Source organism: Gallinula chloropus, assembly GCF_964237585.1.
Source record: "Gallinula chloropus genome assembly, chromosome: 6".
Taxonomy (NCBI): domain Eukaryota; kingdom Metazoa; phylum Chordata; class Aves; order Gruiformes; family Rallidae; genus Gallinula; species Gallinula chloropus.
The window spans coordinates 6,656,547-6,684,164 of NC_140091.1; the positions used below are offsets into that span (position 1 = coordinate 6,656,547).

Sequence of the window (27,618 nt, forward strand, 5' to 3'; positions counted from 1 at the left end):
CGTTACTTCTGAATGTCTACAGAATAACCACAAACAGCGTTATGATGAGGTCAGCATGGAGGTCTTGATTCTTGTTTCTTACGTTTCTTTCCATCTACAAACAGTACAAGGTTGGAGTTTCACTTTTTATTTACGCCCCAGTGATCTTTGCACCCGTTTGAGCATTTAGAGTACATGACTGTAAGTCTTTAAACATGAGCATTTTTCTAAACAGTAACAGAAGTGTATTAGCTGCAAGGATAGCATAGCCATGTTGTAGTATAGAAGCTGCCCTGATCCTCTGTTTGTTGACAATGCATAGAAGATTTAGAATTATGGAACAACTGTCCCTCCCCCCTCCCTCCCTCCCACCCCCGCCCCATAGTGTTAACAAAAGCTTAATTTTCCAGTTTTAAAGTGCAAATGATTCAGATACAACTGCTGCTGGAACAGGTCTGAACAGAAAATGAAGTCCTCTTATGAGATGTTTTCCAGAATATAAAAGATGAGCTCCATTATGACTGGCCCCTCACTCAACTGACACGCCCCTCCATGAATCACTGGAACTAAGGCACTGTCCAGGTCATTCATGTACTGAGAGGGCAGTGGCTGTCCATTACTCCCAGCTTGATAACCAACCTACAAAATACAAAGTAAAAGCAGGTTTTACAGAGAGTAGGGCACATGGAGGATGAGCTGAGGAGGGGCTGTGGCCTCCACCTGGGGAAGTCAGGCCCTTGATCAGGCACTAAAGTAACCTTTCCACTGGGTTTTGGTCTTCCGTGTTCCTGGTGGCTGTCTAGACAAACCCAGCCTCTTTCTTCTACTGCTTTGTCACAGCAGACCAGGAACCACACCTGGTGCTATCAGATCAAGTCATGCAGTAGAGGCTGGGTAACACAGCTGTCTTGCCAGGAGACCCTTCTCTCTGCCTTTAGCTTTTGCTGGAAAGCACTGGAGGAGACCCTCCAGCTGCTCTTCTCCACACTAGTGAACATGCTGTGTGCTCACCTAAGGCACCCAATGTCTAACACACTCCTGGTGCCAAGGCTGAGTTAGAGCTGCCTCTGAGCAGACAGGGCAGTGCTGCACAGGGTTGCGCTCACAGGTCTCTGACCTCTGAGCAGGGGCTGCCAGGGCCAAGTCGGGGGGGGTCTGGCCCAGGGATCACTCGGCCTTTAACAGTCAGCCGAAAGCACCACACAGCCATCGGTACCACTGGCTCAGCACCAGATACTGGTACTTCTTTAACTGAGGGAATGGGTGGAGCTCTCCCTTTTAGGGGAACAGTTGTCATCCCCCCCTGCCCAATTAAACCAAAACTATCCAAGACTTACTTGATCAGAGTCAAGTGTCACACGCAGACCTAGCTTTGTCATTCCATCTTCTTTCAACAACTTCAGATGAGGACACAGAGCTAAGCAGAAAGCCTTTGCCACGTTTTCAGTCAATCGGCTGTGATCGGCCGGGTCACTCAGGTTGTTATGTTGCTCATCATTTTCCAGGAAAAACACCTGAAGAATTAACACACACTGTTAACACTTGGCTTTTCTAGAAATAAAGGTTAGAGGTACCATTTAAATGTCTTACAAATGAAAAGCTTAAAGACTAGCCACTAGCGTTATGGGGGGGGCAAATATAAAAAAACTTCAAAGGACAAATTTAAATAGCCATATTCTCAAAAGCCTTTCAGTTCTAGTGCAGAAAGCACATAGCTTTTAATTAAAAACGCTTTTAAATGGATGTTACTTTCAACAAAAGTTGCTATTTTAGTGAAGGCCTGAAGGTTTGTATTACTGTCCCTGAACTTGTCTCTGTTGAGCCCAGGTGACCTGGGGAAAAGGATACTAAGGTGGGAGGGAAGCTGCCAAGTGAGTAGCTTGGTTCCTTCTGGACAGGTTAAGTGACCCACTTCAAGAAATCTTTTAACAGCAGCATCTGTGCTGGCAGAGTCACAGCTCACACCTGCTATGCAAGCGGTTTCTTAATGGAGCAGATCCTGCAAGCCACTGATGCCACAGCACTTTCATTTAACCAGTTTAGAGAGGGTGGCTGAGAATAACATTTAAAAAAAAAAAAAAAGGACCAATATCTCTGTTTCAAAAGGTTTTTAACACAAATGCAGGTGAAACCACCCGTTACCTTGGGTAACAGTTTGCAAGTGCTTTTCTGGATCCCCCCATGTTTGACAATCATAGAGAGAAGAGGTGGCCAGTGCAGTGGAGGTCACTGTGAGAGCAGCCTGAGCTACTCATCACTGATGGGATGTTTTATTCGGCACTGTCCCATATGGAATCTTTCCCTCCAGGTAGGAAAGGCCAAGCAGGTTAGTTGTGAAGAATTTCCTGCTTTAATTCTGGTGAGGAGGGAGAGTATGTCCAAGGAAGACTAGACTGACTGCAATCCCAAACTGCCAAGTCTTGGTTTACATGCGGCTCAACTGGACTGACCTACCTCTGTCCACCGAATGACCTTCCCGTTTGCCTTGTACTCTGAGCCATGAAATATCTTCACGCTTGTTATTGACTCCATTGACTTGCCATCAATAGGGCTTGCAACACTGTGACAGGGAGGGAAAAGGGGTAAGTTCAGACTTGGCAGAAGACATGAGCTGAACAGAACAGTGTCACAGAGAACTACAGCAGGATTGAAGGGCCCCTCCGATATATCTCAAACTTCCAACTGCCTCACTGCAGGTTTTTTGTTTTGAGTGTCCTGCAGGCTTGCTCCCATCCAGCACCTTTCCTCAGCTGCTTCTGCTTACTGGGCACAGACCAACATTAGGCTCACAAGGGGAACCTGTCTCAGGGTGTAAAACCAGTGATCCTGAACACAACTGCCACTTGTGATGGCGGTGCTGGGCTTGGAGCCTCCTCATGAGCAGTCCTGGAATGTCCTACCAGGCTGGGCCTAAGGGAAGAGTTGAGAGGCAGCATGTCCCCTGCAGCTCTGACCCAACACCCACCCTGGTCAAAGGTTGTCAACAAAGCTTCACAGCAGAGCTGAGGGTTCATAAGGTACTAACACAGCAATGAGGCATTTCCTTGTTGAGTTTTAGTCATTTGGAGCCTTGGCGTGGGCCAGCAATGCCTGACACAGCCCAGAATTTAATTAGAGAGCATAAGACTGACCCAGAGAGCCTGAAACATCAGAAACATCATCCTTTCTAGATGCTGAGTCCTTAAACATCGTAACTATCCCAACAGCACTTCACTGCCATAAATACTTAAGCTGCCAAATGCACCTTTCTTGTGGCTTAAGTATCACGAGTCCAAATCCACTGTTGAAGTTCAGCAATTTTATTTCCAGCACCACTTAATGCAAACTAAGCACCGAGAGAGCAAAGTGACCGCAACACGCAGGGATCAGCACTCAGCCTGGGAGAGAGATCCATGGTTTCCAATAACTGGATATTAGCAATGGCAAGAAATCCATAGCATTGACAACGTTCTAAAACAATGCCCCAAAGCTCTGGTATCTCAATTCAATTTCCATTACATTTAATTGCATCTTATCACTCAAAACTGAGGCACAGGTTTGTAATTCCTATTGATTTGAAGACTCATGGACCTTTATAAGAGCAACTAAAATTTGTCACAAATACAAGCAGTCACCATTCAATGTCAAGCGACTGGTCCTCACTTACCCCTTACTAAAGTTTTTATCATCTTCTACCCACTGAATGTGAACATGTTCCTGAGGATCTTCAGCATCTACTTTGCCACACGTGATGGTGAAGTCTTTCATCTCTCTCAAGGCCTGTCTCAAGGAGTCCATGTTCTCAGCTGTTATCTGGACCATTACTCCATCTAGGAAAAGAAGAAATCCTTGTAAGCCAAGATAAATCACGCTGAACATAGCCTATATATAAAAAAGGAAAGAAACATCCTTCCCCTCTTTGCAACAGAAAGGTTAAACATTATTTTAAGAGTCATAGGCAGCAACGTTATGTAAGATCATTTTTGAACGCTCTGATTCCTAAAATGTAGCACTGATGAGTGTTGACCAGGGAAACAGACATGGATAATGAGAAGTCCATCCACCCAGTGATGTCAGCTGTAGCAACGGCTGTAGTTTGCCTCTAAACTCGACACCCGCTCTAGGCAACCCTGAGAAACCCCATGTGACTCCCTCCATTCCACTGTCATGCCTACTGACACTGGCTGCAGCACTCCAGCAGCAACAAGAGTTTTTGGGAAGCCAGTGCTTGCCTGACAGTGGCAAAAAATAAAGAGTTTGCATTGGATCAGATGCAATTACTACAGAAGTAACAGGGATGGTACACTTCCCCAGCATACAGAATCCCCCTGTACCTCTGTCTTGCACTAAGCACCAATTCAGACACAGAAAATGGTAGAATGACCTACTTCTTACACTGACTTACAGTCAGATGGCTGCTTTTCAGCCCTGGCTGCCACTCACAGGGACTGTATGCTCATATAGTTGGTGCAGCTTAATGAGTTCCTGCTCATCAGTGGAACTGTGCTAACTGACTGCACATGTGAGCATCCCTCACTCACAGGCTGGAAGGAGCACACTTAAGACATCAGCAGCCACACTGTCACCTCTGCAGTGAGGTTAGACTACAAAGTCATACAGCTCAGTTAACAAGCAGTAACAGCTTTCAATCCAGTGCACATGCTTGGCATTTATTTCTGGGGTACTGAAGCCTCTGAGGTCAGCAGGGCTTCCTCTCCTGGGTGGTGGATTAGACAGCCTGTATTTCTTAGGCTCACAATTTCCTTATTGAATCCAAATCAGTAAATTGATCACAGGGCCACAAGCCAGGTATTTCCTATCTTACCCTCATTTTCTTGTGTCCCTGTTCTACAGCATCTGGACAAGTTCCTTCTCATTAAAGAAACAAGGCTTTTTTGGCTGAAAAGTAGGATAAAGCTGAAGCAGCAGCATGATTCAAATGCCTGGGGCATAACAGCAGAGCCCTGATAACTCCAGAGCTGAGCCATGCTAAGAGAGAAGCAATGTGTTTTACACACACAGTTCAGTTCTTACCTTCTACTATACTGGATTTGGCAAGGTAGCCTGAGGAGGATTTTAAAGCTCCACTGAACACAAAGAAGCTGGCACCAGTCACTGCAACAACAAGAGGTGTGATTTAGCAAGGCTTTCATCAACACAAGGCCTCACCCGAGAATCGGGTATCAGGGCTCTACCATCCAGTGAGGTGATTAATCTACATCAGGAAAAATGCTGCTTAGAATTACAGCGACTTTAATGCACATCACAGACTTGGATATGGAAGGGCAAATTACCCAGTTATTTTCTAGACTGGACAACAGTTTCTGTCAACATTAATAAATGCTCATATTTCATCACTCCCCCTCTCCCCACACACACCTCAGTTCCAGGACTGCTAATTATGTACTTGGTTATGATACATTAACTTCTAAATGTTCCCACACAGCTGGCAAAGACTCTGAGTGAGCTGTTTATGGACCATACTGTTACATATACACAGCTCAAAGCCACCTGATATAAAGTTCTCTTAAATGTCCACTAAGCATCATGACACTCCTGCTGGAAATCCCTCTTCTTGTCCCATAGGTAAAATGAATAGAAGTCAGCAAAGACCATAAGTCCTGAGTGACATCCCATGCCAGTATACTGATTGGAGTGACTGGGGATACTAGCAAGACATAAAAGTTGGCCTCTGCAATGCTTTTCTCATTTGGAGATAGAATAAATGTCCTTGCCAGAAGCTTTCCCCACAATCACAACATTTAAACTCTCAGCACACTGCTGCAGCAGCCTGTCAGCCTCACAAAAATAAAGCCTGGAAATTACATGGTCTTAACTGAGGTGAACACAAGGAATTTTTTGGAGATACATTATTAAATGCTGCTGTTGATTATTCCTGTTTACCTTTCTCTCATACTAAACCAAATCTTCCAGCTTTCACAGGTCAAGCACATGCAACCAAAACCTCACCTGTACTCCAATAATACCAAAGATCTGCTCTTGTTATTCCTGTAGTTACAGCACTGCCACCTTTGGGGCACCCCAAGCCCTGGACTGTACTGTTCAAGCAGCATTACCATACTTATGAGGCAGCAAACTCTTATGTGCTTTGTTTAATGTCTGCTTGATCTATATAGTTACTAGAACACCTCTCAGACAAGTTCAGGACAGCCCCACTGGACTGCACACAGGATGCACACGGCACAGTGTGCACCCCGATATGTGAGATCATAGATTCTGCAAGGGGGGTAAAGGGCAGATAGGGAAACATGTTACTATTCCTCCTCTTGCACGTCTCACTGGCAAATCTGCCCATTCAGTAACACCAGCAGTCAGACTCACTTCCTCTGAATGTCTAAGAGAAACTCATTGAGATGCAGACAAACCCAGTTCTGACCCTTTCACCCAGCCAAGCAGAGCACCGGGAGGGAACCCCCGTTCTCACCCTTCCTGGGCTGGTTGTGGATGCTGATGGCCTGTGTCTGGTAGTTCCCGTCGTCGTTCTGCACACACACCAGATGTGAGTCTGCCTTCTCGTTGAAGCACGCTCCCCCTGCCAGAACATGCTCGTTGGATTTGTTCATGGCTTTCATCATCTGCAAACAAAAAGGTTTACCATTTCCACCCCGTTCATCCAGCAGTACCATAAATAGGTGATTCTTGGAACAAGCTTCTCAACAATGCCCATTCTCTCTTGTTACATTTTAGCACTCAGAACCAGAGATGCTTTTGAAAAGAAGGTTCAGGTCTTTTATCGTCCAGATGCTTTAAAGTGCCACCTTTTATGTAATTAAGATAAACAGTACAGGGCAGAGCTGAGCTGCAGGCTGCAAAAGTTATTTCCTCCAGCTGTTTAAAAAAATAAATTCACAGGAAAAAAAAACCCCAACACCAAAAAACATTAGAAAAACACTGAGAGGAAATATATGGCTTGTTTACACTACAGCTGCTTATGGCATAAATCATAAATGCTGCCTCCACAGTTCAGTGCTAGACTGGAGCTCAGACCTGTGGCACTCTTCACCTGCATGACTGGGTGAAACTGGGATCAATGTTGCCATTCTGAAGAGTAGGATCAGAATCAGAGACATCCAGAAATCATTTTAATTCTTTGCAAAGGAGACCTCTGAAAAGCAGCCAAAGTGTTTGCAATTTATCTGCACTTCAGTTTTGCTGATTGTCATCTAACATATGGCTAGTTACTATATTCCTGTAAATTACACAGCTTCCTCCCTTTTCTCTTCTCTTCCTCTTCATGGAGACACAGACTATGAGATTTTTGATCCAAAAAGAAGACTGAGTCATCTACCTCTGGAATTTGTTTCAAAACCAAAAAGTACATGTTTGCTTTAAAAAAAAAAAAAGAGAGAGAGCACTAATTAAATTAATAAAAACCCTGAAGAGAAAGCAAATGCTGAATTATTTGACATCTCTTAACACCACTCATTCTCTGTCCTCTGCTTCCCGTAGCTGGTGAGCAGGCATGCTACACACAACACATTTGTCTCTCTCAGTCTAATGTAAAACCTTAATTATAGTGTCAGGAACATTAGCTGATGCTCACTATTGACAAATGGGCACAGGTGTAATGTTTCGGGAGGAAACTTAATTAAGATTTTGCATCAGACAACAGTGTATTTCATTATCTAGTTTATCATGTCTTCCTCCAGAAACAAGACACAAGCTCAACAGCAGCCACCTTTATGGAGCCCAGTAGTTGCCTGTAGCATAACAAGAAACAACTGGCCACTGGCAACTGTAGGTTGTAACAAGGCAACCCGCTAAAAAATGACAGTCACCTTTGCTGAGGGGCCAAACAGGCAAGTAAGTATCACTAGGAAGGGCAGAAAATTAAGATAAATTTGCATATAAAATATGTATTTAATAATAGAACTGTATATTAATGTTTAATTTGTTAAATACAGTCTGAATTTTCCACATTTAATCCATGCATGAGTTTTTAAATTAATTTTTCACTTTTTATATAGTTTGAGTGATACTCTTTCCTAATTAAGTACTGCCTTACAAGGGAAAAAAAGTAAAGGTCTTGTGGTTTAATTCATCTTAATTCAAACTAAACTCAGATGAAGTATTTCCAGTAATTCAGCCTTTCAACTGGATTGCAAGTACAATTGGTAAATAAACCCTACTTTCTTCATTTAAGAGGCTGAATCCTTGCTTCAGGCTGGCAAGAGAAGCCAAGCACAATGCAGAGGTTTTGCTAAGATGGGTAACAAAGGCATTTCCTCACAGTCCAGCTTCATGCTGTGTCTGACCTGGAAGCAAAGCTGACACAATTCCAAGTGCCAGGCAGAGCTAAGACTTAAACCACATCTTGTGTGCCAATCTGTATTTAATGCATGCAAACTTTACTGACCTTCTCCATCTTCTCATAACTGCATCAAGAATTAATAAGCCTTTTAACAGGCCCTTTATCTTCTTGCTTCAACAGTTCCAGCTTTTCCCAGCTTCACCTAAGAACACTTTCTTTTTTTTACTTTTTAAAATTTATTTCTTTACTCTCACTATTATTTTACTCAAATGCTTCTTGCAAGGAACTTCTCTCCTGAGATACAGCTGCTTTCTGCTCTGCTATTACAAGAACTTTTACAAACACCACTTTGCCCAGGAGGTTTGCTCTCACCCCAAACGCTGACTGGTTTCAAAAGACCAAGTTATCCCCCCCTCTTCAGACAGAAGACAAAAAATCAGTCACCTTCTCCATTCTTCTTTTTCCTTTTTGTTCAAACATCTCACACAGATCTCTCAACAGCACTAAAGCCACTTATTTTTCTCACACCAGATATCAAGTATGAAAAAATATCATGTAATTTCTATTATATTTAGGTAATATTCTAGGTAGAACAAACAGCAACCCAACAAACACTAATAAATGCTGTGAGTATGCACACGCATCATAGGTGAGGAAAGTTAATAGGTTTTCCTCCTAGTTTACCTCAAGTATAAAGTTTATCAACTTACTTGCTCAAATCAAACTAGTATTTCAAACCCTCTATTATTATCTATCACTTAAAATTACACTTAATATGCAAATAGTTAAAATCCTGAAAGAGTTTAAGAGTTTAAACTAATACTATAAGCTGAATTACATTCTGCCTGTGGAGCCACCCTCTCAGAATGTGTGCATCATGCCGTTACCACTTGCTTTTGAGGCAGTTTTCCCCAGTTAGAGTGAACAGAAGAAAATTCCTTTGGATCCCAGGTCCTCCAACCACCACTGTACACAGATGTATTTCTTACAAGCATTACCTCATTGTATCTGTTGCTGGGAATTTTGATGCTGGTTTTTCTGACCTCCATATCAACCACTAAACCTTGGACCACTGGCAGCGTGTACTGGTAATTTCTGAAGTCCTGGTAATTAGAACAAGGTTTTAAAAGTTAGGAATGATCATCATTAACATTGTATGTAGGTTTTGTAACTATCCTTGTGACTACAAGTTAGCCACTGAAACGACTGCAATCAGTGACTGAAGTGCAGGGAGGGATGGAGACATCACAGCTTGCAACCTACATAACAGACATACACAAATGAAAAGACATCATCATGAGTGTTAATCCTTTCACTGATTTTCTTGCATCAAAATTAATATTCTCCAGCTCTGAATGTCATCACTGTATGTAAGGAAATTTGGTCTCTGTGTTCTGTTATGTTACTGGGTAGGGCTACTGTTTTTTTGCATGCAAGTGAGATTAAGTCATGCATCAAAGAGAATTTTCTGTATTGAAAATACGAGCAAATAGGAAGAGCTAATCACTTCACTTCAGTCAGAGCTCTGTATCATCAGAGCTGTAACTGCACGCTGTGATGACCTAGCACTTCTGAGGAAGGAAGCTGAGCAACCACTGCACTTGTTTCCAGATCCACACGTTCTCAGGTGGCCAGGTTTTGGATGTTGATTTGGACATCTTTCTACAATTCACCCTGTTGTCAAAAGTTGACATCCAACATTGGTAACAGCAGGTAAATCTACCCAAATCCTCACTGTTTCATCATCATCTTCTAAGTCTGCCAGCTACTATGTGCCACAGGAGTACAGTTCTCCTCACACTGATCCACTCACACGGATGGAACATGCAAACTCGGTCTCAGCACTTACTGCAAGAAGGTTCATAATCGTGTGTCCAGTCTCTCCAAACAAAGGCTTACGAAATCTGACACTAAAAAGCGGGCATGGATAAACTAGGATAAAACAAAACAGAAAAGGTCAGGTTGAAATTTACATACTGAGATGCTTCAAACTCAAATACAATCTCCTTGGTTGAATATAGTAAACAACAGCAGCAAGACCACCAGAGTGTATAAGGCAGAAGAGAAGGTTTAAACATTACAATGCACCTTACATGTGTGTCATGGGCCCTTGCTAGAAACAGTAAGAATAGTTACATGGACTGCTTACAAGTGCTGCACCTCAAGACTGAAATCTAGCAGTCTGGATAGCAATTGCAAAGATGACCTTTCTAAATGCTTTTCTCAAGCTACTTCTTGGAAATGGCTTATCCCTTTTTTATCACCAACCTGCTGTTCTCCACTGTAGCATCATAAGCCTTTAGCTTCTCTGTCTGACATATGACACTCAAGTGACAATGCTGAGATATTTCATTTGCTGTTTTTGTAACTTTTTAAGGTGGTGGTATATTTTCTACAGGAGTATGTAAAAAACAATTAAAATGACACCTGTGCAAAACACCTGCATTCACTGGCTGACTTATGCATACTTGTAAAATACCTGTGATGCAATTCAAAGTGTAGCACGTGGATCTGGCTACAGTACATTATGTTGCAGCAGAATCCACAACAGTGCTTGAAGCATGACTCATGCAGTAATGTGTAATGCCAAGGTTTGCTAAATGCATGTCTGAAGGATGGAAGGTTCCTGAACTATCCTCAGGCAAACGCTGCCTGACTTCCCCAAATGCCACACATCTTCACAATTCCCAGTGTAGTCAGAAGGGGCTACAACACACTCAGCAGGTTTGGCTGACATCATCAGATGATGTTAAATAAGCTCCTATAAGCGCATCAGACAGCTGGCCAACTCATGCAGCGTCCTGAGGCACCAAGAATGCCGCGTTTCCTGTGTCTGCCACCCTGGCTGCATACAGAAGCTCAGCTACACCCCAGATGTACTGAATTCCCTGTGCTTGAGCTGTACAGTTGATTTGCAGATGTTCAGCAGATGCTTTCTGGATATCTAGCAGCCCAAAGTGGCTCCTGCATCTGATCTGCTGCACATTCAAGCAGCACTGGAAAAATGGTGAGAGCCTGACAATTCCGCCAGAAAAGAGGATGTATCCAAGGAAACCTGGGATACACATGCAGACCCTCCCAAGAGGGGACTGTGGAAGTGATCTGCAGTCACAACTGTCACAGCACAAGTGAACATGCCTGAACCTAAACCACAGCTACGGAAGGGATTCAAAGCCCAGCTTCCCAATATATTCAGAGCAGGTACTTCTGTCTGTGAACACCAACATTTCTTTCTGTGCTCAAAAACAGATGATATGAGCATCTATCTTTGTTTTTCTAAATGTTGTAAGGAATAAATACATTACCCTGAAAGCTTAATGGATAGACACAAAAACTGACACACTTTTAGCACTAATGTTTCTTCAGAGAAGTTCAGAAGTCCTCGTGCTCAGAAAGGACACTTCTAAGATTTTCCTTTTCCTCTCCAGTAACATTTATATTATACGAAATACTCCCAAAATCCCTACATGCTACAAGTTAAACTTAAAAATCCTCATAAAGCATATTCTATAAGTAATTTTGTGTAAAAGTTTGGGAAAAGTTTTGAAAAAAACAGCAGTTCCATAGTAGTTCAGATTTATGAGATGTGCCAATTAAACCTGCAAATGAGCAAGGCAGTAAATTTTGGACCCATCACAGTGGACCAGCTTCCAATAAACTCTTTGATCCAGTGATGGCAAAAATCTTTTGAAAAATATTTTATCCTAACTTTATGCTAATTTCATGCTAACTCCTATGGTTTTGCTCAGCTGAAACACTCTCTCCAGCCTGTTACTAGTTGCAACAGAATTTCTGCAACTAACAGCTATGTCAGTTGCCCCTATACTCATATTGTTCCACCCTGGAAAATGACCAGTTTTAAAACCCTCAAAGTAAATGCTTTTTCATTTCAGTATGGGTAGAGCTTAACATCTCAAAAGGCTCTCCCTTGTCCCAACTACACCAGCTAAATCAGATTTACTCTGCATGTAACTCTCAGGTCACTAAGTGAACTACAAACAGCTGCTCAGAACTAGATTTGCCTCCACAAAAGTCTCCCTGATCAACTCACACAGTTGTAAAAAGGCTGTAGGTCCTATCACAACCTCAGCACTGCTGTGCTGTTGGATGCAACGTGGGTGTGAAACACAGTTTTTACTTGCCTGTTTAAGCTTCTGCGGCTTTCAAAGGTAACAATTTAGGACTCTGTGTGTGCTCTGAAGAGGAATACATTCTCCTGCAGGCATAATTGCAGCTGGAAGATGTACACTACTTACGTCTGTATTCAGCTCCAAGTCTCAACATCAGCCGAATGGGGAACACTTTAGCCCAGGGAGTCTCCCACTTCTGAATGAGGATGCCAAACAAATACGGTGGAGTTGGGAGCACCAGGTCTTGCAGGGACTGATACGTAGCTGCAACGTACAAGAACCCTCCATGTTCTTTGCTTCCAAGGAAGCTCTGGCTGAAAAAGGAGTGTCCCAGGTTGCCAACAACGTTACCTACAAAACAAAAATGTTCATTACTTCAGTAGACTGAGAGCTCTATCAAATATTCAAGAAGTTCTTCAGAAGAAAAAAAAAAGTCACATTAAACTCACTTTGCTTCTTGAAGCACTAACAACTGTTAATGACACAAGAAACAATGATTTGCTGCACAGGGGTGCTCAGGTACCTCCTGTGCAAAAGGGCATAATCTGTTATGGAATAACTGCTGTAGACTACAGCCACCAAAGCCATGGTTGAGGTCTGTTGTGTAAGAACATGCCTGACTGAGCCATGCTTGCAAGGTTCCACCCCAGTATGTACAACCACAGAGCTATCCCCTCTCCTGGGGGAGCAGGGAGGGAGGCTAGCCTCAGTCATTTCTGTGATCTACCTCTTTCCTAGACATCTGCCCAGTTCAAGTAGTAGAGGCAGAGTAATGAAGGAGCTGATGCAACCCAGGGATAGCCAAAGAGGAAGGACAGCACAGGTCAGTATTGCTGCTAAGGCAGTGGTACCTGCAGCCTTCCCCTAGCACTACAAAAGCACCCAAAGAAAGTTTTTCACTGGCCTCCAGACATTCAAGGGGTTTCTACTGCAGAAGCTGCCACTGGCTGAACTAATCTTTTAGATTCAGGCACAATGAAAGGAGGTGAAAGGATGGTCCAATGATTAGTGCCCTCTGGTTGTCCTTCCACTGAGGCAAACCCCTGGGGTGCCTGCTCAGATACATATTCAAGATCTGGGTCATTTTAAGAATTACACAAAAGAGTGTTTATTTAATTAGTACACTTAGTGTAAAATGCAACTGGGACACAGGGGAGAAGCCACTATATTTTACTCACATTTTTACTCTTTGATGCTCCTAATTTCCAAAAGTGTTTACATTGGAATGGCTGAATGAATCTGAATGTTGATTAGATTATTACAGCAGCCAATGCAGCATTTAACATTAAAGCAAATAACCATGGTGTGATTCCTTTTATCAGATGACAACAACAGCTTGAAATTAATGTACAGAACAGCTGATCACAATTCTCCACAGGAAAATGCGAATATTAATCATGTTGATCTGCTCTCAAAGAAAAACACAAGGAATTTCAGAGAGCATGATGTGGTTGATCCCACCACTCATGAGGAATCACATGGGTTTGAGGCACTACTCACAGAGGCCTCACAGGCTGCTGCAGTAATCCCAGGCTTTCCCACCTGCAGAGGAACTGCTAAGTAAGAGTTTCTGCTCTTTCTCTACCACCTCATAATGGAGTGTCTGTACTTGAATTCACAGCAGTGATGCCTACATTAGAGACAACTGGGCTGTATTTGGAGGGTTTCTCCCTTTCACACACAAGACACACAGACACACACACACTAGGTTTTAAGTAAGTAAAAATATAAATCACAGAAGTACTACCTTGATATCCTCAGTAATACAAGTATGATCTTCAAATTAAGCCTTCTCTATTTTTAGGTTGCAAAACAGCCTTGTAATCATACACAAGCATTTACAAATGTAAGGAAAATAAATAAATAAAAACAGTAAGTAGTTTTGTCCAGCCAAGGAAAGGCTGACCAATGAGTTCTTTCAAGTTTCTCTTTTACACTGAACCCCTATGAAGGTCCCAAGTCAGAGCAACTCACCCTGAAGCCAGTGAATAGGAATAATACAGTTATTCCTGCCTTCACTCTGGAGGTGTGAAGATGCTACTTTGCATCCTCCCAGACCACCCTGGCTTCCTTCACACAATTCATGGGACCTTCAGCTTTAAATATAGCTACTGACAGGTCTGTAAACAAAAGGCTACTTTTACATTCTTAACAAGTAAGTTCAGGGGCTTTTCTTGCTATTCAGATTTGTAGGCACCATAGTAGATTTTTAATATTTTTTTCTTTGGTGTACCCACAAGGTGCTGCACAGACTAAGCTCTCAAGTTCTGTTAAAAGGCAGCAGGCTTCAGCAGTGCAGGCACCCCATGGCAAGGCGAGGTTCATTCATAGCTTGCCACTGTACTGAAAAGCTGATGTGTAATTTTAGAGGTACACACAAGCCAGAGCTGATACCACCAAGCCAGATCAAATTCCAGAACTCTTACAGTGGCTACATTTCTGTAATGCTCAGCTGAGCATATTTGATGAAAAGTAGCTACTTGTCAAACTGACAGACTGACATGATTAACAGAGCCACATCAAATGTTGTCAGCTACTGAAAATCATTGATCCTGCCCATGTGCAAATGCATTTCTGTCAGCCTGTGATGTGACACTATTGCCTGCTCAGTGAAACACTGCTAATGCACCAGCTCAGGCATCTTGCTAGTGAGCACAAACCAATGTATCAATCCGTGTTCACAAAAAAAGCTTTTCTCTTCTTTTAAACAGCTGCTGGCACCTTTCTATCTCAACTCCACTCGTTTGCTTTTGCAGTTCCCACCTACCCTCACTAATCTCCTCTTCCTCATTTATACTCCCTTTTTACCATCCCATCTGTTCTTACCCAAATAGAAACTACAGGCCTGATAGTAAAATTACTTGATGAGTTTCTCAGTTCCAACAACACGACCATCCTAATCCTTCCTAACTTTAAAATGTATGAACTGTATGAACTGCCAAATCAAGTTGAATTCTGCACCCTTTTCTGAAGTATTTTCTATGTGAAAGAGATCAGAAGTGAAGCTGCACAATACAGTTCTGAGATGTGCAGTACTGCCCACTGGCATGACAAAGCAATCAGACATTTCCACTGCTGACCGATGCCAAGTGTTGCAGCAGGAGGGGACAAACACCTATTTTTTCCTTGCCAGGAGATGCAGCTTTAAGGCTCACACCCTTGGGATGCCTCAACAAGAACTTTTAGAGCCAACAGAAACATGAAAAAACCCTCAGGGTGGAATCTGCAACTCAGCTGTTCAGCACTTTGCTACCACAAGCCACTGTGTTACAAATTACTCCTCCTGACACCAGCAGCTCACACAGAGCAAGCTCCAGCAGTTTACCACTATCAAGAGGACAAACTATTGGGATTAGGTATTTGTGCTGCAATTCATTATTTATAAGAGCATGCAAGAGTCTGCTACGTGGCAAGCATAGGAAGAATCAAGCAAGTGTTTTCCTACACACCTCTCTAATACCCTTTTCAACCAGCAAACCAAAGTCAAAAAGCCTCTTTGGGTTTGTCCCACAAACATTTCTACACTGACCAGCAGTTATCAGCCTTTCCTGCCACATCCTTAAAGCTGGTTCCCCACTGATAAGTTGCTATTAACAACCTGACATGGTGAAACCCAACCCACTGTGTATTTTAAGCACAGAACTACGTTTCAGAAGCTTGTAGAAACTTAAAAAAAAAAAAAGAGCTATCCCTCCAAAAGCATATAATTTAATTTACAAAACACCACAACTTCCTTTAACCTCAGAGTGAACAGAAAGGTGTCTTTCCTTATATTAAGTTCCAGCACCAGACATCAGACAACTGACAGTAGCCAGCAAGTGCTTAAGTGTGCATGATGCCTCCCAAAGCAGCTCTGCAGGAGGTCAGTACTAGTTGTCTTCTCAATTATGCTGGGTAACCAACCCTTGACTTTAAATCCTAAGCAGCTCTGTTAAGTCTTTCAAAAAAACCCATGCTTTTATCCACTGATGTGACCTTCTCTTTAGTCATGATCCACCCTGTTTTGAATTCGTCCTTAGGTATCCTTCCTCTGAGGAACAATGTCCTTTGCATTTCAGTTTGGCAATCCCTCCTGGACTCAGCATCCTGAAAATCCAAGCATCCTAGATCTGTAGCAAGAGATGCAAAGCAATTTTCACCTGGGAACAATGTTCCCCAAATGAATTTTCTTCAAGAGCAAATGAGTACCTACTCTTTGAAAAAGCAATACAAACCTGGTCACTACCACATAAAGAGCCACAGAGAGACACAGAAGAGACAAAAACAAGAATGTAACTTGATGGCACAACACATCTCCAGCAGATGCCAACATTGAAAAGAAAAAAACCACATGAAACTCAATGTTCAAAGTTCTGACCATACTCAGCATCTCTTTATGGAAGCACATCAGCTAGTAATTTGGAAAGAACTTATTCATACTGGCAAGGGACATAATGCTTCACTATCACTGTGAGTAGCAGTTACCAGCATCCAAAACTTCCTCAGACTGGTCTGTGGCAGTCTTCCAAACAATCATTCTCATAGTTTATATGATGCTTAATTTTGTATCTGTCTTTCCACATTACACTTGCAGGAGTGTACTATGACTCAGTTAACCTGTTCTCTGTTCAGATCATCTACGTGGCTATCTTTATAGACCTACTCTGTGTTAGCTGTCACCTTATTTAATGGAAACCAGGCTGGGTTAAAAATACACAAAACTCTGACTGAGAGAGATCCACCCTCACCCAGAATATTCCCCAAAACAGGGTGATCACAAAGCCATTTCAAGCAGTTGCATTATCACTACAGAAGCAACAGTAGCATTTATTGTATTCCACTGTTGATGCACTAGGGCATATCTGGCAGCTCTATATTAACACATCCAACTGCTTCAAAGTACCCATTCAAATGGACAGAAGTTCTCATTTTTCCATTCACTAGGCTTCCTGCCAGGCTTATAGCCAACAGACAAGGATAATCATGGGATTACTACTACAACACTGCAACTACTATAAACACAACAGAAATCATTAGCTTTCAATTTCACATCACGAAAAGCAACCCAGCAGGGAGCTTGATGACAGAGGGGGCCAGAGGAAAAATAAAGCAATAGAAACTGAACAGCAATTAATACTTGTGTTAACTAACAACTTCACAATTTATGGCAACTGACATGCATACAACCTATAATGACAAATGCCATTTTTCCTTTACAATCTCTCTGCTGTTTTACAATTACAAAGTCCCAACATCAGACCACAGCTTGAGGCTGAGAAGTACCCAGAACAGAACTAAGGAAGGTTCAGGGTGGTGCTGCACCAGACCAACATCTGACCCATGCTGAAACAGGAGATGAATGTGAAGGGCAAATGCCTAAGTGTTCTGTGTACAGACTAAATGCTCCTGCCTGCAGGTCTGAGGCCTGGACTCTGTCATGCTACAAGCACAAGCCAGAACCATACTCTGCAAACAGCCTAAGAGCCGTAACTAGGACCGAGACAAGACTCAGCCTCAAGAAACAAGCTGCTCTCTGAGGAAAGCAGCAACGTCTGGGAAGAGGCATGAGCACAGACAAGTTTGCACTTCTAGGTTTGAATGCAGAATTGAAACTTCACAAAGAAGAGCTAGTAAATAAATGTGACTCAATAAAATAACCACTATAGACATGGGCTTTAATTAAACAAACAACAGGGGAATACTGTCTTTTTCAGCTGAAAACAAAACCAAAAAGAAATCCAAAATCACTCCAAAACAAAATCAACATCACTAAACATAATTCTTGTTTCAATTCAGATTAAAAAAAAAAAATCTTCTTCTTTTATGATCACTTTTAAGAAAACATTTACCAAAGGAGATAAATAAAACACATCCATTGAATTTATTTCAGTTGCCTGATGGTAAAATAAATTTAAACCAATATATTACATAGTGAAAAATGAAACTGTGAGGCAGGGTTTTAAATAGTCTCTAAGATCTAATGGGAATTCTCATTTACTCTAAATGTCTAACATCTAATTGCCAGGAGAGATGCAGTACCTGTGAAATGAACAATTTCAGAAGCATGGCTCCATCTACAACAGCATGCACACTGCCAACCATTTCCAAGGGATTACAACCACCAAACTGAAACCCTGGGAGCATCATATCCTGTCTCCCTGGCTGAGTAACACTTAAAACAGCCAGAGTCACAAATAAGCTACTATATACTTCTCCCTCTTAAATGTGTGACTTAGAAAGAAAAAAGGATGGATACTGAGAGTGTGCATTACAAAATGCTGTGGGAATTTATCAATGTGCTATACTCTGCAAAAACTTTAGTGGGGTTTGGTATTTATATAGCAACTTGAGGTGTCTATCTACTTCTGTGGAAGTCTGAAATACAACACAGGGAATACTATGAAAAAGAACATTACACAGTGGAATTGTTAAACAGTGAAATTTGGGTGCTGATCAAGACCTTTGCAACAGTAAGCAGCTCTTTGTGCCAGTGCAACTGTAGGATATCAAATTACTGCCACTAGAGTACTAAAAAAATGAAAGACTTCCAGATATATTACGTAGGAGTTAAAAATTATGTATTTCTGCAGTGTAATTATATAGAACTTCACTGCAATATACACACTAAGCTGGATTTATATCTGCAATATACATATATACACACACACACACACACATGTAATTCTTATCTATCTCCCTCTGAGTAATATCATAATTAGAAGATAAAGCACTGCAAATTAAAAGAGTTTTAAAAAGGTATTTGTTTACAGTGTACACGAGGTCCATTATGACATGTGATAACAGTACATTCTGAACCTGGCAACCTCTCTGGACAAGCTGACCTTTGCTGTATCAAGGCAACTGAGGAAACAAAGATCTTCTTTATTATTTTATTGAAGTTTTAGGTTCAGTCACTCCAAAGACAGTGCAAATAACATGCAGAACTCATCGTAAACATATTTTTAGTATATCATCTTAATGTGATCCCATTTCACCTCTAGTTTTTCTACCTTTATTTCCCAATCAGTGGGAAAAAAAACCTTGCCTTTTTTCCTTATGCAATAATTTTTGATTCTAAGGTCCAAAAATAGCTATAAGTAGATGCCCATTTACTTGGCAAATGTAAAATATGTAAAGGTTTACACAATACAGTCTTGAAATGGAGATAGTAAAATGAAAAATTCAGAGATAACTTCTGTAATGCCCTACAATTCATTCCAGGCACACATATACATTTGTATTACTTTATAATATATACAGTATCTCCATATTGTGGTAATAGACACACACACACTGCTACGTGCAGTACAGAACTGAATTCAGATACATTAGCCATATTCAGTTTCTTACCCCAGGACCTAGCAGAGGCAGCTAGAGCAGGCAGTCAGCAATGGCTGTTGGCCACAAAGGTGGGTCACAGGCAGAGTTCTCCTGCTCCACTGCTGTAATAGTGCACGCATTGCTTTTACAAACCAAACGTCTCTGTTCTGCTGGCACCCAGAGGAAGGCTGGAAGATCTTTGCAGCAGCTCCCCAAGTTACCAACACCTCATTAATACTATTAGTTGGTGAGATGAATATTGGATACTGATAACCAAGGTCAACTCAGCCTCCATCAGCTTTAATCCTTAGTCTCTTTATACACATTCTTTTATAGAAAAATAGCCATTTACTAAATGACAAAATGTGAGTATCTGACCCAGTACGATCATCTACCCAAACCCTTTTTAATGGGGAGTATTCCTACCTGCTAAGGCATCCCGGTAAAGTTGCACAAAATGGTTAAAGATATCCTTAGGCAAACACTTCTCATCAGGCAAACACTGCAAGAGAATGACTATCTCTGACTGCCCCACTGCATGCATGCCTTTTGTAGTGAAACACCAGCACTTCCTGTTCACATCTGCAGAAAGGAGAACATGTATCAGAAGATCAGAATTTCATAAAATAAACTTAAATTTCACTCCAGGAAGACAGCCCTTTCAAGAATCAGTTTTACAACATGTTTGGTTGTGGTATGTCACACAGACAAATTAGGTTCTCAATCTGTTACCTCGCAAGCAAGGACATCCAAAACAAAGGCAGCTCAGTAATTCATGGTTTACAGCTAAGAGCCAGAGCATTGCTCCCAGTCAGATCTTGAGATTAACACCCCAGAACAGACTTTCAGGAGTTTCTGTATCCAAACTAAGGGACAGGATTTAAATGGGAATGAAGTAACCTGGGAAAAGGCCAGGCTGTTGGCTGTGCATGTCATGATCCTGACAGCTGAACGGGTTTCAGGCAGTCATACCTTTCTCGAGATGGAGAGCTCATGTCAAATGGTTTCATGAGACGTAACCATCTTGTTCTACTTCACATGAATGTTGTGGTGACAGAAGCTCTAAGCTTTGTGATTCATTTGTTGAGAATACTAACTTACTGAAATATTTTATCTAATATCTATATAAACATGCATGCTAACAACACTTTTATTTGTATGTAAAAAAATCATACATACTGCTATCTAAGCAGATGCTGAAAGGTTTATAAACAATTTATTGTATGAACTTTTCATAGAAACAAAGCATTTTACTACAAAACTCCTTCTCAATGTCTCAAATGGTTTCTTATCCAACAGAGATGAGATTGGCTGAGGTCCTAACATGAGAAGCCACCTGTATGCTCCCCATTCACTCCTCCCTCGCTCAGCACATGCACACACCCATGCACAGTATAGAAAAGGATAGAAGAGGTGGAGAGTGAAGTGGAACCTGCATACTACCATGGGATCCTGTCTGCTTTTTCCAGAGTGGGATGACAAGGAAAGGAGTTAACAAACCAAAGGAATGATGAGTGATAAAATCCTTTGCCCTACCAAACTGGATAGGAGACACTGCTCTCCTAACCTGAGACTGGGAGCTCTATCAGTATAGCTTCTATTTTTGACACAATTATCCGTATTGATGTCTAAAGCACTGGAAAAAAGATGGCTAATTGTAACATTTTCAATCAATGTGCACTTCAAAAGACTATCCTACCAAACAAAAATAATGCTGCTGTTCCTACTAATAATATATATGTAACATCTCCCCTCTCATACCCCAAGCCTTATTTAATAATAAAAACTTACAATTCACGATTTTTACCATCGACAGCAAATTAGCATTTAAGACAAATACAAGAGGGTCTGGGCCACCATCCTCCAGCTGCTGCATGACAGAGATCTGAGAAGGTCTCTCTTCTACAGCATAGTCTAGGATAAAGAAACAAGTAAACATACAGTGAAATCCTTAACTTACTGGCACAGTGCTCTATATTGTAATCAAATAACCCTGATTATGATGCTTCTTGCTTTTGTGACCTTTCAAAAAAAAAAAAAAAAAAATTTAAAAGAACAACCCCCCAAAACAAAATATCTAAGTATTACTGGTTTTATTCTTTCCTATGCTGGCATTTTCAAACTTAATTAGCATTTATGTGCATAACCCCTGTACATGCTTTAGAAGATGCTTGTTTTATAAATCAACTTTTTTTTTTTATATCAACTGGAGCAGAAAATGGAAATCAAATTGAGAAATGTGTCATAGTGTCAACTGAAATCTCAAATGACAAAGAAGCTAACAACTGTTTTTTAAATCACAGTAAAGTACAAGACCATCAGTCCTAGTGTACAAACACCAACCCATGGTGTAAACCTGTCATGTAACTTACACTTTCTGTGCATTAGCTACTAGAAAGTTAACAAAGGGAGGAGCATTATGTATAATACCTTTTTTTAATAAAACATAGAGAGTTTAAATCCAGTGTAAAGTGGATACCAACATGAAACTTCAAAGATCTACGTAGTGTCCCTCTATGATTAGACCCAGATGACTAGAAAATTAAAAATTTTCATCCATGTGGTTATGACCTATTCTGCATTACACTTCAGCAAAAAAGTTACATTAATGAAAAAAGATACATGTATTACCTTTCCAGATAAAATTATCTGGAAAGAAAGGTAATTTTACCTTTTAATGTGAAAATAATTTTTAGAGTCCTTTTTAATAGTTAGATTATCAGAAGTAAATGCTGCAAAGCAATTCAGCATTTGATAGCATGTGAAACAAAATAAACTTAGCATGCAAAACACAGTATATGTGAGGATATCTATATAAAAGCTGAAAGGTATACTATAGCTTCACTCCTTTTTTTGTGCAGGAGACTGAATAATCAGGCACCCACATGAACAGCTAACACAGGATGGAACAGATTTGCTTTGAAATTAAATGCTGCTCACATTTTGGTTCTGACACTATCCAGCATAACATCAGAAATGCACCATACCAGCAAAACATTTAATAGGAATTAAAGTTTTTAAAAACATAATAAAAGATGAAAAAATAAATTAATCCCAGGAATGTATCAAAGGATGCCATGAATCAGACTGTGGAAAGCAACTGTCAGATAAACAAACATATATTTTTTTTTTACCCTTTTAAAAATTAGTTTTGAATTTTCTGCATCCTCCTCCATTTGTACATTCTGGGAGGGGACATCACAAGTACTGAAAGCTTCACTGTGCACCATGAAGCGCAGTAGTGCTGTTGAATGCAGTGCTTGGGGATGCCTCAAAATGTTCCAAAAGAATCTAAGAGGAGGGATGCATGAATATTCATAAGGCTAATTAAAATGTATCTCTGTGTGAAACATTCCCCACAGTCCGATTAGAGAAGAAATTAGCACATATTTCTGGACTGAAGTTAATTTTGTTTTTGCTTTGTGTTTTACGTCTTACAGTAATTTCATTGCAAAATGGGGTTCTTTCTGGATGCTAATAAGGATCAAATGAGTACCACAACATTTTGCCACAAGTATGCACTGTGAATTTCTTCAAATATTCAGCATATTGCCAGCATCTTATTTGTAAAATAAACACAGTAACTATTAGATTAATTGCAACTGGTAAGCATAAAAGCTAGCTGCCAAATTATACCCTCACCTCCCTTTACTCCAGTGGAGATGAGAATTGGAGGAAGACCATCCTCAGGAATTAGATTCATTGCACTGCCAACAGGACTGCCAACCTGAGTTATATTTCCCGAGAATACAGAAGCATTATCAGTCTACAAGAAGCAAACAAGAAAGGACATTACAAAAGGAATAATGATAAAAACGTAACAGCTGGCTGACTAGATTACTACATGTCGATGAAGGAGTCTCTGTCTGCTGGAGAACCAGAAGCACCAAGTAATTTGGCTCTTTTTACAACAGATGATCATGTGAGGACTCCTGTATGTGAACTATTACAAAAAAGCCTGCTCAGAGAGGGACAGCATCTCCCTTCTCTAGCACCACCCATACCCATTTCTTTAGAAAAATCTAAATGGACCTTCGCCCATCTAAACTTTTTGCAAGTTTGAATTCTACTCACACAGAGTATGGTGGATTTAATAGCAGCAGACTATCTGCACTTTCCTGCCAACAACATTTTTTGAGAAGTGTCAAAGTATTTTTCTTCTTTTTCATCTATGACTATCATCTCAAACGCCCTGCTGACTCAGCTTTTTCAAAACATCACACAAATACCCTTCATACGTACAGCCAAACACTTGGCAGCCACCTAGCCACAGATTTCAAATGCAGCTTAGTGCTCTGCCCCCAACAGTTCATTTCAATTCAAAATATATGGTTGTTTCAGCACTATGTAAACATTAAAGTCAGCGAGGACACTTGCACATACTAAGATGAGCCACAACTTATTTCCTGTATCAGTCTTAGTGAAATCACCATAGAAGCTAATACACTATTTACGACCAAAGCAAGCATCGTATTTTGAGTGGTGAATAGCTTAATGCTTCCTTACTTCTGCTGATAAAGTATTGTTGGTCATGGGCTTTGATGGATCATGTGACACTGCTAAGGTTCCTGTGGAGGTTGTGCCAGCCACTGTCAGTTTTGCTGCATCAGCAACTTCTCCATTGGGTAATATCCCATCAGCAAACCAAACACGCCTTTGTTCTCTAGGTTGAGCCACTGGAGTGAATATAAAAAACCAGGACTTAAGATCTCACAGAAACATTCTGGAAGATTTGAGCACAGAAGAGCAAAATTGGAAAAAAAAATAGAGAAATGTGGACTGGAAGGGACTTAAGACATCATCTAGGGCATTCCCTATGGCAGCCTCATATATAAACAGATCTGCTGAGAGTGGTTTACTTGTCCTTAAAATCCTGATGTCCATCATGAGGGCAGAAATATCACAACTGCCATTAGCTACAGTATTTGGAACAGATGAAGTGCAGATATTCTTTCCAAATTCTTACTACAGTTAAACTGAAAGAAAACAGAAGCACTCTTACCTTCTGCTCCAGGATGCTTTAAAACTCCCACAGGTACCATGACAGTGGGAGGCGGAGAGCTCAGGGCACCCGAGGCCTGAGCCTGCTGCAAAGGAGGGATAGTAGAACAGTATTCAGCGGGATTGTTAGGGTTAGGACTCTGGCTTGAGGCACTCATCATGTTCTCCCAGGCTTGAGCTAAAGCAAACAAAGAACAAGAAACATGAATGCAGAGGAAGGTATCTATCTAACAGTCTGAATCACTGTGTTAAGTTCTCAGCTACCATTCAAAGGCCATCTCCCTTTTATTTAATTGCTTTTATTAAGCATTAAAATGCCTAGAGGGAGCAGAAACAGCACTGGCCCTGTGTAATAAAAATGTCAGTTATTACAGAAGTATTTTCTGAAACTTGTAACAATACCCTGTGACCTGAACGATGCTTACTTCCTCATGCTTCATTTTGTTTCTTTTTGTTTTGTCTTCAATTATTTAACTTAAAGCACTCAGTTCTTATGTATATGCATATATATATTTATCACACCGTATGGACAGATGGACATTACTATTACAAATATTTTATATCCTACAAGACACTTGAGCAGATTTATCTTCTGTATATGAAAAAAAGCACCTGGTATTTCTTTATACCCAGGGCAGATCAGTACAGATCAACAACTTCCACTCAGCTATAAAAAAAACTTAGGCTATTAATTATGAAGGCATGACTTGAGCCTTAATTCAATTGCCCAAACAGTAACACATAAAACTTCTTTGTCAACACCATCTCTCAGAGGGAAATCTCTCCTCTAGCTAGTGAGGCAGACTGTATCTCCACAGTAATACTACTTCTTCATCTGTAAGGAAGGCTTGTAGCTCTTGTACCTCCAACCACATTAGAATGTTACATATAAATGAATTTGTCTTCTCAGGCATAGTATCATGGCACCTAAGTTCTCAGAGCAGCTATAAAGCCTGGATAAATCATGGACATCTTTGGGCTCCTCTGCCTATGAATTGTCAGAAAACAAAAGGTGAAAAACGTAAGACCAACAAAACCTTAACAGAACAGAAACTCCTGCTTCCTCCCATCATCCTGAAAAACCAATAGAGTGAAATGCCTGACAATGGTAAAGGTATTAACTTTTCCATTTGAGAAGATTAATCAAATGGAAGTATAATTTTTGAACAGCAATTTTGCATTCATTTAAACATAAGTCCTGAAAGAATGAAGTGTTAAAAATTCACAAAGAAAAGTTGTATCTCTAGGATTCCTTTATTAGAAAAGTAATATCATGGTGAAATAACATTTTAAAGCCTTATCTAAATCAAGTTAAGTGCCAACTCAGCATGGGAATGCTCAGGCAGCAGCTTCTCCTTTAACATCTACCAATTAAAAACACAGTAAAAATAGCATTGGAAACTTATTAAACACACAGCCTGGCCACCTAAAAGTACCAGAAACATACATCCTGCCTCCCCACATCCCAGTGAAACACAAACTAGATTATCAAGCAACCAAATGAAATAACTACTTTTAAAGTGCAATTCCTCCCCTGGTTCCAAAACTGCAGAGATTAATACTTAACCCACTGCACTGAGCGGAGAAAAACCCCAACCTGTACTGGCAAAGAAACTGCAAGGATCAGGAGGGATCAAATACAGTGAGGCTGCAGGTTAACTAATCGGTAACCAAAAGCATCACTGCAAGCACTACTGCAGGGGTAGAAACTGAGAGGTAGCCCAGAGCAAGTACACGTTTAGAATGCAGGCAGCACTCTCCATATGATAAACTGAGCAGCGGTGTCACTGCTTGCTGCCATTAATGTGTATCCATCCTGGCAATGTGACAGAAAGGCTTTTAAAAGGAAATCATTATAATATGATCAATTTTAATATGCCTTTTTACAAGAACACTTAGGGTTTTGACTGAAATATTTTCAGATTCTCCCAGATGAAAACAAATCCTACTCACCACCAAAAGGAGCCAGCTGTCTTTTACCAGGTGTACATGTAATGCTTTGTTCTTGTATACCTTGAAATGTGTTAATTTCTCCATCTCAAAATGTAATGCTTTATCACCCCTTCATCATCTGGACTCAGTTTTAGTTTCTAGATATTACAACCTACAATTTCCTGTCATCTTTCACATTTGGCCTACAGTAAAGAATTAAAATGTACCACTGCACATTGATTAATATTTAATCTTTTTGAAACAAAAAAAAATTATTCCTGTTTAATAACAGAAAATGTCTACTAAGCGTGGATGCTCATCTCAACACTAAGTATTCAGTTCCTTTCAACCAAACCTGTATAACATTCAACTTTTTGGAGGAAAAAAATAAAGCTGTGAGCTTCTACATTTAGTTACATGATCAACAAATTAATAATCTTTCAGAAAACAGCAATCCAAATATTCTGCTATATAGTAACATGTCCAGATACCATCAAAAATACCTTGCCTGAATGCTGACATAAACCAGAACCTTCCTAACAAATTGCTGCTGCAGTTTTAACCAAGAATCTTTTATTAAAGTCTCCAAAGTTTAACTAAACATTTGCAGCAATGGGAATTCCACGTCAACTGTTCAATAATTATCAGGTTGGTTAGTTATCCTAACAGCTAAAAGCTTGCATTTAGAACCTGAATTTGTCTGACTTCTCATTCTACCTCCTACATGTTAGAGTGCACCTGTCAGACCTTTCTCTTCAACTGAAGTAGCTTCTGTCATCAAGTTTCAGTTATCCGGACACACAGTTATACCAAGATCAAGTCACCTATTCACCTTTCCATTAATAAACCAAAGATAGAGTGCCTGGAATTTCTCATGAGGAGCCAGGTTTTCTCATGATTTAAGTACTCCTGTGGTTCCTCTCTCAACCTAATCCAGTTTTTCTATCTTCTCAATTTAAGACATAAAAAGGGAACACTGCTTTCAGCAACAGCAATATCACCTAAAGGTAACTGCCAGCACAGGAA

At 40.7% G+C, this 27,618-nt stretch overlaps 1 protein-coding gene across 1 annotated transcript in view; it reads right to left on the reverse strand.

Annotated features, from left to right (window-relative positions):
• Window positions 1–367: 367 nt before the first annotated feature.
• The window catches only part of ZFYVE9 (zinc finger FYVE-type containing 9), a gene marked incomplete at its 5' end in the record, with an annotated part of 41,670 nt that continues 14,419 nt past the window's right edge, over window positions 368–27,618 (reverse strand). The window contains 14 exons of the mRNA XM_084265868.1: window positions 368–618; window positions 1,317–1,493; window positions 2,434–2,539; window positions 3,626–3,788; window positions 4,993–5,073; window positions 6,404–6,554; window positions 9,229–9,333; window positions 10,080–10,162; window positions 12,487–12,711; window positions 20,086–20,241; window positions 21,451–21,573; window positions 23,302–23,425; window positions 24,166–24,335; window positions 24,662–24,838. Coding sequence (XP_084121994.1) covers window positions 457–618; window positions 1,317–1,493; window positions 2,434–2,539; window positions 3,626–3,788; window positions 4,993–5,073; window positions 6,404–6,554; window positions 9,229–9,333; window positions 10,080–10,162; window positions 12,487–12,711; window positions 20,086–20,241; window positions 21,451–21,573; window positions 23,302–23,425; window positions 24,166–24,335; window positions 24,662–24,838 — 2,003 coding nt within the window. The 3' untranslated portion in view covers window positions 368–456. The remainder of the gene's footprint in view (window positions 619–1,316; window positions 1,494–2,433; window positions 2,540–3,625; window positions 3,789–4,992; window positions 5,074–6,403; window positions 6,555–9,228; window positions 9,334–10,079; window positions 10,163–12,486; window positions 12,712–20,085; window positions 20,242–21,450; window positions 21,574–23,301; window positions 23,426–24,165; window positions 24,336–24,661; window positions 24,839–27,618) is intronic.